General features: G+C 35.9%; 1 protein-coding gene across 2 annotated transcripts in view; it reads right to left on the minus strand.

Moving 5' to 3' along the window:
- Window positions 1-5,733: 5,733 nt before the first annotated feature.
- Window positions 5,734-13,169, minus strand: part of DACH2 (dachshund family transcription factor 2) — a gene marked incomplete at its 5' end in the record, with an annotated part of 789,041 nt that continues 781,605 nt past the window's right edge. For both annotated transcript variants that reach the window (XM_081115454.1, XM_081115453.1), the window contains one exon: window positions 5,734-6,029. In XM_081115454.1, coding sequence (XP_080971580.1) covers window positions 5,980-6,029 — 50 coding nt within the window. In that variant the 3' untranslated portion in view covers window positions 5,734-5,979. The remainder of the gene's footprint in view (window positions 6,030-13,169) is intronic.

Here is a 13,169-nt window from a genome sequence, read left to right on the forward strand (position 1 = left end):
GACAGAAACACCAATGATGAGAGAGGCTCATTGATCAGCTGCCTCCTACATGCCCCCCATTGATCGAGCCTGCAAACTGGGCATGCGCCCTGGCTGGGAATCAAACTGTAATCTCTTGGTTCATAGGTCGATGCTCAATCACTGAGCCATGCTGGCCAGTCCAAACTAAAAAACTTTTGTACAGAAAAAGAAAACATCAATAAAATGAAAAGGGGGCCCACTGAATGGGAAAATATATTTTCCAATGATACATCTGGTAAGGGGTTAATTTCCAAAATGTATATAAATAACTTATTCAACTCAACACAAGGAAGACAAACAACCCGATTTTTTAAAGGGCAAATAACCTGAATAGGCACTTTTACAAAGAGGACATACAGATGGCCAATAGAAATATGAAAAATTGCTCAATATCATTAACCCTCAGAGAGATGCAAATGAAAAGTACAGTGAGATATAACCTCACACCTGCCAGAATGGCTATCATCAATACATCAACAAACAACAAGTGCTGGCAAGGATGTGGAAAAATGGGAACCCTCATATACTGTTGGTGGGACTACAGACTAGTGCTGCTACTGTGAAAAACAGTATGGAGTTTCCTCAAAAACTAAAACAGAACTTCCTTATGATACAGAGATCCCATTTCTGGGAATATATCCAAAGAAACCTGAAACACAATTTGAAAGAATGTATGCATCCCTATGTTCATTGCAATGTTGTTTACAATAGCCAAGATCTGGAAACAGCCCAAGTTCCCATCAGGAGATTAGTGGATAAAAAAAGCTGAGATACATTTACACAGTGGATACTACATGGCCCTAATAAAGAAGGAAATATTACTTATTTCACTTAGCATAATACATGGAGAGTATTATGCTAAGTGAAATAATCCAGTCAGAGAAAGACAAGTACCATAGGATTTCACTTATATGTTGAATTAATGAATAAAGTAAACTAACAAACAAAATAGAAACAGATTCATAGTGTTACTATAGGACATGTAACTGTCTCTCTCCGTACCACACTGCGCTTTGATTTATCTCTTAGATGTAGAAATATTGGATGGTGGGTTCCTGTTATACTTTCATTGCTTTTTATTCAAACTTTCCTATAATTTATTCCCATCTTAAGTTATCAAATCTTATCTCCCATTATATCAGGAAAATAATTTTTACTTCCTTATAGTGTTTTCTTTACTGTTCCAAGGACAGTAGACACTAATCTAATTTCTTACTCTTAGTGTGTTAGCTAGTGCTATCTTATTTTCACTTTTTAGTCCTAAGTTCCACTTGTTCTCTAGAGTAGTAGTCAAGTTAAACAATGCTGACCCATTATTTGTACATATAACATGTTCTCTGTCTTTTACCCTTTGCTCCATACATATTTGGACTTAATTATTTAGCATTTATAGTGACTTCTAATTGTTTATATCATAAACCTGTTGCTTCAACTGCATTGGAAGTTTCTTGGTATATAAAGAATTATTTTCAATGTTAGATATTGAGTTGTACCTAAATACTTGTTTTTAATTATCCCTTTTGACTAATTAAGATAGATTTTTTTGATATGTTCCTGTTGCTCTGGAATTTTAAAAATCTTCACATCCTATTAACTTCAAATGGCATAGCAATCCAAGAGCCAATATCTATCAGATTTTTTTTTGCTTAAAGTATTACAAAGGGTATTACATATGTGTCCTCCCCTCCCCCCCGCCCTTGACAGTCCCCTAGCCTCCCCTATCCCCCAGTGTCTTATGTCCATTGGTTATGCTTATATGCATGCATACAAGTCCTTTGGTTGATCTCTTACCCCCCTCCCTCCTGCCCCCCAACCCTCCCCGGCCTTCCCTCTGCAGTTTGACAATCTGTTTGGGGCAGCTCTGCCTCTGTATCTATTATTTTTCAAAAGTTTATACTGGTCTCTATTATCCATGAATGAGTGAGATCATGTGGTATTTTTCCTTCATTGACTATTTTACACAAAGTATTATGAGGTTGAACTTGGTTTTTAAAAAAGTCATCCAAAGGTGAAGAAATACTCCCTCAATCATAACATAATGGAATATCATGCCATGCCTGAAAAGTTTATTAGGTAACTTCAACTGCATTTGTGCTTACTGTAGTGTTTACTAATCACCACACTTCCTGATTCAATTAAATGAGGGAAGTTGTTGAGAATAGGGAAATTACAAAGATTTTAATAAATATGCTTGATAACTTAGGCAGCGTTACCATTGCTAAATCAGCACATTTGCCTTACTGGAATTTCTGCTTCCCTTACTTAGAATGTATCAGGACTTAAAACAGGGTCCCAGGTCTGTATTCTCAGTTCTTCTATCCTTTAGTTTAAAACTAGAAACTTTAGAGGATTGAAATGCAACTCAGATAAGGTATAAAAAAAAGGCAAACTTTTATATGGCCAGGATGAGGTTGATAAAGAGGACTTATTGTTTAAATCATTAAAGAATTCAAGTGAATTATTTTAAATGTTCAGATTTGATTTAGTAATTCATCAATAAATAAAAGCAGATGTATTTTGTGTGTATATACTGGGTTCATGACACATGTATGCATACGAGTGTTAATAGGGATAAAACTCTGCTGATTCATTTTACATTACCTGTGACATATGAAGGATTTCTATCATTTTAAATAAGGAGCTGCTTAGATGTGTGTGATTTGGGGTTTTCCTCCATCAAGTTTATGTTGAAGTGGCAAAACTTTGGTGGTTCAATATCAATTCTGACCTTTGTAATATTGAGAGCTATCTAGCAAAAGAAGTAGCCCCTTGTCATTATAATCATTAGAGTAGTAATTGTGTGTCAACCTTTGAGATATGAGACAACTGATGGTCTTCATAAACCCTCCTACTCAATCCATAATCTAAAATTCAATTATAAGTTATTTTTGGAATACCATTCTCAGAGACACTTTTCCCTGAGTAAGAAGGCACAACTTGAAGTTTGTTGGTAGAGTGGGGCCTTTATTGCCAAATCCCTTAAGATATATATTAGTTAGCTGAAAAGAGTGATAATTGAATCACCAAAATGGTTAGGTGCTTTGATTTAGTATGGGAAGACTTCCTTAAACTACAATTGTAATTACAGATGAAGATAATATGAGTATGTCTGAAGGTGGAAGCAGTTGTGTTCCACCACTACCTCATGAGCAGTGAACATAAGATTAGAGTCCCTGAAGTTTGTGTGAGGCTGATCTAGCCACAGTTTCAGGGTAAATATAAACTATATTATCCAAAGAGAATGCAGGGGAAATGGTATAACATTGGTCCTCCCAACCTTAAAAGAAGGTTTATACCTGAGAAAGAATTGATATACAGTGAAACCACTACTCTACAATGAATATATAGTATTTCTATCCTACCCAGACTATTTTCTTAAGGCTAAGATTATTATGTTGGAGGAGAGAGGAAGTGCTGAGGAGGAGGATATAGAAGTGTGGTCAAAGTGTTTCATTGAAATGGCAAGCAATCCTCTAGCAGGAAACATGGTAGTGCAGAGTGGGCTTCACTCCCAGTATTTTCCTTGCTGTTTCTCTAAATGGGCCAATGAACTGGGCTCCAAACAACTAGGAGATTCTTTTTTTAAATATATATATATATATATATATATATATATATATATATATATATATATTTTAAAATATATTTTATTGATTTTTTTTTTTTTACAGAGAGGAAGGGAGAGGGATAGAGAGTTAGAAACATCGATGAGAGAGAAACATTGATCAGCTGCCTCCTGCACATCCCCCAATGGGGATGTGCCCGCAACCCAGGTACATGCCCTTGACAGGAATCGAACCTGGGACCCCTCAGTCCGCAGGCCAACGCTCTATCCACTGAGCCAAACCGGTTTCGGCTTAAATATATTTTACTGATTTTTTACAGAGAGGAAGGGAGAAGGATAGAGAGTTAGAAACATCAATGAGAGACAAACATTGATCAGCTGCGTCCTGCACACTCCCAGGATGTGCCCGCAACCAAGGTACATGCCCTTGGCTGAAATTGAACCTGGGACCCTTCAGTCCACAGGCTGATGCTCTATCCACTGAGCCAAACCATTTAGGGCAACTAGGAGATTCTTATGGTCGCTTCCATGTCCCAAGGAGTCCTAGCCATCATTCGACCCAGAATCAAATCACCCCCATAAACGTTAATATAGTGTGGATAACTACACCAGATGAGGCTAAAACACAGACAGTATTGGGTACCTGAATCCCTGAGAATTTGGGGAACTAATGGCACAGGCTTCCTCTGGTTATTACATTAAACATTCAATAATGTAATATTACATATCATATGCTTGACTATTTGGTACCCTGCTTATTGTGCTGTTTGTGGAGGGCATACTACTAGAGCAGGCTTGCTTAGCCAACAACAATAGCTTGTAGCCTTCTCAGGACTCTTAAAATTTCCATAAATAAGGATGGTGAAGAAAGAAGTGGTGGTGTGGGAAACATCTGTGGAATTAAGCAACATGGTTCCAAACTAGAAGACTCAAAAGTTTTTGCCTGACTAGCTAGAAGCACTGTGAGATACAATATACTATTATCTTTCACAAGATAAGGTGAGGAGTGGAAATGCTACTGTGTAGAAAAAACTAAGAGGCTCCTTGGTGAACCAGAATTTGGGTGGACTTCAGAATTTTACTGGAAATGAACCAAAGAAGTGGTGCAGACAGATTAGGTAAATTGTAAGGCAAGGCTATGGCATTGGGCACTTAAAAAAAATATCTAGCCTTGATTTTCATTAGGTATAATGGATATTGTGAGGTACAGGGAGACCTAGAATTTCTTTGGGTCAGAGTAGATATATGATCCTTTCTGATTGTTTGTTTGTTTATTTATTTATTCATTTATTTATTTATTTATTTATTTATTTATTTATTTATTTATTTTCTCCACTGAAGTTGATTCGAGAAGAAACATTTTAGTAAAAAACAGAAGAATTTTCAGTCTTTTTTTAAAAAAATATATTTTATTGATTTCTTACAGAGAGAAAGGGAGAGAGAGAGAGAGACAGAGAGAGAGAGAGAGAGAGAGCTAGAAACATCTATGAGAAAGAAACATTGATCAGCTGCCTCCTGCACACCCCCCACTGGGGATGTGTGCAACCCAGGTACATGCCCTTGACCAGAATCGAACCCGGGACCCTTCAGTCCGCAGGCCGACGCTCTATCCACTGGGCCAAACCGGTTTCGGCAAGTTTTCAGTCTTGATTCACCACGTTTTTCCTGATTCCCCATATAAACCTTCCTCCTAGAAGCAGGTTCACTAAGCATACAACCAGAAATAGGAAATCTAGTGTGATTCAATAGAACAATTGAGGACAATACTATTGGCTTATTTAAACAGGTGAACTGAAAATAAGATGTAAGTTCATATTTGTTTGAAAGTAACCAAACCAGTGGAAGTTTTCCAAATGCTTTCATAGTTCTTATATTTTCATTTTGCTCTATGGCTCGTCTTCAATGACTGCAGTTGGCAACTTGAAAATAAAAACTCAATGACAGTCGACAAAGTCAAAATGCTTTTATTTATACTGAAGTTTAGCAAGTACATTTTTTAAACAAAGAAGTTGTACTTTAACTTAATATATCATAGAACAGAGAAACATACATATAAATTTCTAGTCTCTAACACAATACCACATTTTTTCTTTTAAAGACAAAAGGCCAAGCTGAAGTGAACATAGAAAAGCATCAAATATGGTCAGGTTACTTAAACCATGAGAATTTAGCTCATAGTCTTAAACTGGTCAATCTAATGCGAGGACAAGTTCACATCATTACTTTTAAAATGCACACACATTCCTTTTTTATAAATCAATTTAGACTGAATAGCTGTTTTAGTAAACAAAGCGTTGCTGATAAGTATAACTGAAATAACTCCATGCTGTGGAGTTTCAGAGATAAATTGTAATCACAAGCATCTTCATTTATGTAAAGCCAGCGAGGACCTTTCAGGCTGAATAAAACAGTTGTGACATTACTAAACAGTAACAGTTACCTCCTCGAAAGAAAGAAAGAAAGAAAGAAAGAAAGAAAGAAAGAAAGAAAGAAAGGAAGGAAGAAAGAAAGAAAGAAAACAAGTTAGTTCTTCTGAGTAATAATTCTGATACGTGCTTAAAAACCACTAACTTTCTACCTCCAGAAACCTAAATGATCTGATGTAGCTAGCTTGGTTTATTATTGGTAAAATTTTAAATTTCTTAACATTTCTATATGTTAATATGCCAGTTTTCAAAGATGTCTCAAGTTTCATGTTACAGCTTTTCTTTCCATAGCACTAGAGACATAGAAGACTGATGGTTCTTTTCATAAACTGTTGTCTCTAGCTATCTACATTACTTTGGCTTTTGTACATAATGGCATATTTGAGATCCCTAGGCTTTACCAAAACAGAGAGAAAGGAGTATCCATTCATGATGTAAGGTAATGACTTATTTGTACATTTAGAATTTCCTCTCCCCAGATTAACCCTGGAACTGTGTATATTGCATGAAGGGAGAATAGGTCTGATTATTATTTTAATCAGTGCTTAATCAAACCAGTATCTATTTAAATGTTGGTAATCAAAAGAATACATACCATTCTAGAGTTAGAAAATATTTGATGGTGTGGGTAAAACTATAATTGGAAAAATTTTCAAAAAATGATTCTACCTTTTTTTGTCTAACCTTGCACTCTTCCAGAGTCATGGGTTATGGCTTGAGTTTCTAGCCAGCAACCTCATAAAAATTGGTCACAAAAGAAAATCCAGAAAAGAAAGTGTGGATGATCAGTACAAATCCATCACCCATGCTTAAGAAACACTAAAAATTTATGTGTGTTAAATATATCATCTCACATATAAAGGAGATTTGAATTATCATTCTTGAACTGATATGTCTACTCTAAAATATTAGTTCAATCTCGTCAAAACAGCATTGTCAGGAGGAAAATATATCCCTTTTAAGCCTTGTGTATAATATATTTAAAATAGTTATTCTTTTGTGTAGAAGGTATTACGGGGTGTCAGGGGAATTTTGTGGAGAGTACCACTGAGTCAAAAATAAAGATGTGGTAAGGAATAGAAGAAAAAAGGAATTTGTGTTTATGTTGGTCAGATGGCCTGGAGGGTCAGGCTTCATTAGAGGGCAACCAGTCAAAGAGCCTATGGAATTCACCTGAACTTTCCCAGTGACCAGAAGAAAACAAAACCTAAATTTTTGGAAACTGTCTAGTCATCAGCCACAGCCGGAGAATTGTTCAGACTCCCGAGTGTCATCTGAGAATACTCATTTTGATAAAATTCACCAGATAGTTGCTCAGTTTTCCAGTCTACCTCATCTTCTGTATACAAAGCCTAAATGTCAAAGGAAAGTTCTTCAACATCAAATGGCAGACAGTTATTTTACCATGATTTAAGGTATACAATGTAGCTAAAGCTTAAATCATGCCATACAAATTGTGAACATTACAAACGTGAAAGCAATGAAAAAACAAAAATAAATCCTGTGAAAAAGGTACCTAAATATAGAACAAATGACAAAAAGCAATCATCATTTGTCATTTAGAAAAAATGAAATTTCTGAAAATCTCCCTCCTTTTTATTTTTAGTTATACTTCTTATTTAAAAAAAGACAAACATTTCTGTTCACAGCCTTCATTAAATGTGCCAGTTTATAAGGCCTATCAGGAACTCTTCCCACAGCAGCTCAAAAATCCAAAGAAAAACTAGGCCAGCAAAAAGAAGACAGTATCAATATGAATGATTTTTTCTACCCAGAATACAATTAAATTGAGATTTCATAGTAACAAAACTTTTTCTCTTAACTTAGAGAATAGTAGCAAAATAGACTTTTGTGTAGCATGCTGTATAATGTTGACACAGATTCTGTTATTGTTTTACATATACCAAAGCAGAGTGATCATAGGGAGGAGCCAATATTGACCTGCTAACTGACACTGAATCTTGGAGCAATCTCTTAAGTTTACCACATTTCAATTTCAAAATGCATTTCAGCTATAATATGAGTGATTCATCATTTAGTAGTAGCTGTCAAAGTAAACTCCTAGATAAAAACATCTGGAAACATAAACAGAGGAGAGCTGTAGCTGAATATTAATCCAAACCCGGCATGCTCATTTCATTAGGAATAGAAAACAGCTAATTAGTAGTTAAATGTTTCATGTTTTTATGAGGGTTTGTACTTGAGCTCTAAACAGAGATGATCTAATATGCATTTTCGATGTAAACAAGATTAAATATCAGGAGGAGCAAGGAACAAAGCCTCTCTGGAGGAATGTTAGGGAGCTTAGGAACTTATAAGGAGTGACACAGACATTTGTGGAGAACTGACAGAGTTTATTGCGTTAAAATTTATTAGATAAGTAAAAGGGGGAATTTGATACACACAAATGTGACCATTGTAAAAATAAAAATGAAAGCCCAAACAGTCCTTCCCTTAGGACAGTACTGCCTGACATAGGCAAACCCCATGACACAGGAGATGAGCCTCTGCTGATCACTTGAGTTATCTCCAAAGGGCCACATCTGACAGTACCAAATTTAAATAAGTGTGAGACTTGCCTTATGTGGTATATATCTGAAGCTAATGCAAAGGAAAACGCTAAAATCAGGTGTCATAAAGGCCAGAAGAAAACACGAGTATTTGTTATAGTTCAACCAAACTCAATTAACCATACCTATTTGTAAAAAGACAGTTTGTTTTTAAGTGATTTAGTTAATTTGAAAATGCTGTTCAATTTCCCCTATAGTTCAATATATGCTGTTTGCTTATCAAGTAATGAGATATTTATGGTTGTTATATTTTAAATCATTAATCTGTGTTATTCAGTTCAGATATTTGGTATTAATAAATTTTAAAAAATAAATTTAAAAAATTATTTGCCTCAGTCCTCCATGGCTTATTTCTAATTTGCATTATTACACTGACTTCAGTTAAAGCAGCCCACCTACTCTATACAAGTAGACCTTCTACAGTCTGTAGAGATCACCTGAAGCCAAATGCCTATGCCATAGGAGGAATTCCTTGAGATCATGGAACAACTGGGATGTCATATTGATATAAATTAATGTAATATTTAGAAGTGTGTAGGGTAGGTGGCCATCTCAGCAGAAACTGCATGTAGTGCTACAGAGAACTGATTATTGTAGAATGGTTAAAACCTCAGTTGGCCTTTCACATAAGATGAGTAGTGCTTCTGTTACAACAACTTAATTCTTAGGCAGATGTAGAAATAACAATGGATTACATTTCGCTTGTGTAAGGGTGGAACTCTAGGAGGGGCATTAAATCTTTTTGATCACTAGAGTAACATTTGACACATTGTAATACTGTTCTATTAGATTCTTAGGAAGCATAAAAATAATGAGGACAAGTATTAGCCATCAACCTTTTGGCCAAGTCTCCATTAAGTACTAGTAAACACTTAAACATATGTGAGGCCATTTCCTGGATAATTCAAGCCAAACAACCCATTTGGTTCTAATCACTGGAACATTTTAGGCATCTTGCCATATGTAGAGCAGAGGGTGAGCAATGGAAAATATCTATGATGCAACTGACCCATCATATCTGACTTTCTCCTTTCTTATGTCCATACATTTTTCAATTGTTTGCTTGATGATAGCTTAATACAGAGGAAGCAGAATTGAAGATGGGATGAGATCAGAAAAGAATTAAAGGGGCATTTTTAGTAGCTTGGGTATGTGGTTATATCATTGTCTTCTTTACAGATTAGGGATGTGCTAGTAGAAAGGGATTGGTTGAGTTGCTCCACCATCAACAGATTAAAGGAAGAACTAGGCATGGTAATAACTACAAACTAGAGCTCTCTATATTCTCTTTGAGAGCACTACAAGCAACGTGTATCTTTTAGAAAGGTGAGCGCTAAAGCAGTCATAACATATATTGATCATTTCCACAAATGAATTACCCCCTCACATAATTCCTGATAAATCCAAGGTCAGCCAGATTTAAAGCTATTTCATAGTAATCAGAGCTTGAAGTGGTTATGCCTACATTTTCATTTCTGTCATGTCATTTAGAAATAGCATTTTCTCTGTCTTAAAAATTATTTCACTTTCTTACCCACTAAGATGTTGTGTGGATTAACATGATAATCTTTTTGAAGCACTATGAATTCCATGGAAGAAAGGGATTATAGAAATGTAAAATATCAAAATTAATCATCATTATGATTATCTGCTAAAAATGTGTAAAGCCCATTCTCTAGTACATTTTTCCTGTACGTGCAAAGTTCTATTTACTGGTAATGAACAAACAGTAATTGGCGGTTCCATGTTTTAAGAATTTGAGTACGAATTCTTAAGAATTACACTAGATAAGCAGGTAACTGCTACAGCACCCTATTCGTGCCTATGATCAGTTGGAGTTCTGGCATCAGTGTTCAGGCTGTAAAGAAAAAAATAAAAAAGACTGTATCAAAATTTCATTCCAACAAAATCAAATCTAAAATCTACTCAATGAACTTCACTGTAAACCACAAACTGGCTTTATAGTATGTTGCTGTGCTATATATGTCCAAGATTTTAATAAATCTGTGTACAATAAAAGTATTATTTTATTAGGCTTATTGCTTAATCATATATTCATTGATGTGAGTCTCATTCAATTAAAAATGAAATTATACAAAGGCGAGCAAACTGTAGATTTACAGTAGTTTAAACTTAACCTTAATCTCTGGGGTGATATTGACAATATAAAAGCGGTATAAATGATATTCCCTCACTCTAAAATATGCTTATGAGCCCCTTGTGCATGTTCTACTGCTTTACAACCTGCAGTGAAATGCATAACTAGCTTAATAAGCAAGGCATCTGGAAAGTTGTTTTTTTGTGTGTGTTTTTTTTTTTTTTTTTTTTTTTTTTGCCCCTTCACAGACTGAAACATGAGTATAGATCCACACCATTTTCTCTGAGTCAAAATCTTTGTTAATGATTGCAATTTCCCCTGAGGATACAATTTCCTTCCCTGACAGAATGGTTATTTAAAAGTAACTTCTTACTATTTATTTTTTAAAACTACCAATAAATGTGTCTATAATGTTTTAGGAAGGTTTAAATTTATGGTTAGAAAAAATTATTTTCCCTATCCAGGACTATGTTTATTTGTTTTTTTTGCTCCCACTACCAAGTGCTTAATCACCTCTTATTCACTTTTATAAACAACATGATTTTCTTATCACAAGCATACTTTGGGCTATCAAACCTTTCTTTTGAGGTAGCTAACTTATTCATGAACAAATGGCAATATTTTATACATGATTTCTTTTTTTTCTGGTAATTTCTCAATCTTTCTCTCCAGAGAACAGCTTACAGATAACCCTGCTTCAACCAAATTTGGCCCCTCTCTTTGTAAAGACTCATAATCCCAGGAAAGATAATTCTATTGACCTAGCTCAGGTCAATCAAGCATCTTCACTATTTTTTAAAATACCACTCATCTTCTCTACCCGAATCCTGAATCAATTCAGAATAACACAAAGAAATAAGGCCAAAGAAGATGAAGTATCATATGTATTATGGAGAAGTCATATATATATATATATATATATATATATATATATATATATATATATATAATTTATTTAAATTGAATGTATTGAGGTGACATCCTATCTAATAATAGACAAACATGGTAATTGACCGTGCCTTCGCTATGCCTCCCATTGGCTAATCAGTGCAATATGCAAAGTAACTGCCAACAAAGATTGTGGCTAATTTGCATGCTGCAGGCAGGGAGGGTCAGCACCATTCCGCCTGCCCCGCCCTTATCCAGGCCTGCTCTCTGCGACCCCGGCGTCCCCTGTGCAACCGGACCCAGGGTGGCCGGGTGGTGCAGCAGCGATCGGCCGGCCCGCCCAGCTGCCATCCGGGCATCCCATGTGAGACCCAAACCAAGGTGGTGGGGTGGGACAGCATGGCTCCTCTGTCACCCCAATTTCCTCATCACAGCTCCCTTGGGGGCCTAAGCCTTTAGTGGACATCCCCTGAGGTCTCCCTGGCTGCCAGAAGGATGTCTGACTGCAAGCTTAGGCCTGATCCCCTGGGGAGTGGGCCTAAGTCGACAGGTGGACATCTCCCAAGGGGTCCTGGACTGCAAATGGGCTCAGGCCAGGCTGAGGGACCCCTCCCTCCACTGAGTGCACAAATTTTTGTGCACCAGGCCTCTAGTTTGTTAATAAAATTATACATATTTCAGGTGTACAATCCTATAATACAATGTCTGTATATTGTATTGTGTGTTTATCATCCTAAGTCAAGTATCCTTCCATCACCATTTATCCCCCTTTACCCTCTCCTATTTCCACCCATGCCCCCTTCCCTCTGGTAATCACCATACTGTTGTCTGTGTCTATGAGTTTTGTTTTTTAAATATTTTTATTAATTTTTAGAGTGAGAGGAAGGGAGAGAGATTGAAACATCAATGAGAGAGGAAGATCACTGATTGGTTGCCTCCTGCATGTCCCCTACTGGGGATTGAGTCTGCAACATGAGCACTGCCTTGACCAGGAATCCTACATAGTACTGGAGACCTCCTGGCTTCTGGCTGATGCTCTACAGCTAAACCACACCAGTGGGCTTTTTTTTTTTTTTTTTGCTTAATTTCTTTACATTTTTCACTCAGTTCCCCAGCCCTCTTCCTCTCTGACAACTGTCACTCTCTTCCGAATCTATGAGTTTGTTTCTGTTTTGTTTGTTATTTTTATTCATTAGATTCCAGGTATCAGTGAAAATAGGTCAGTGTTTTCCCTATAAAAGTTTAAGATATATGGTTTCTCTATTAGGTGTAGTGCCAGTGGAGGAAATGGTGAGTAACATGAATCAAATTCTCCCAGGATTCAAATTATGCAACAGTTGTAAAATGTGTACATTTGGCAGATGCATTTTGTGTGTTTTTTTTAAGTTGCTTAATTAGTGGTGTGTTTTAATTTTTAAGTGTATACTATATTATTTGGCATTAAACAAGAACACACTAGAAAAATCATGTTTTCTAACCTGAAAAAAAAAGAGATAAAACAATGTGATGATTAATGCTCTACTTCAATCTTAGTTTCAATTCAAATTAAACATGTAATTAATTGCATAAACTCTACTTCCATTGTGGAAACATTTTCAGAA

This window comes from Myotis nattereri, assembly GCF_964212035.1.
Source record: "Myotis nattereri genome assembly, chromosome: X".
Taxonomy (NCBI): Eukaryota; Metazoa; Chordata; class Mammalia; order Chiroptera; family Vespertilionidae; genus Myotis; species Myotis nattereri.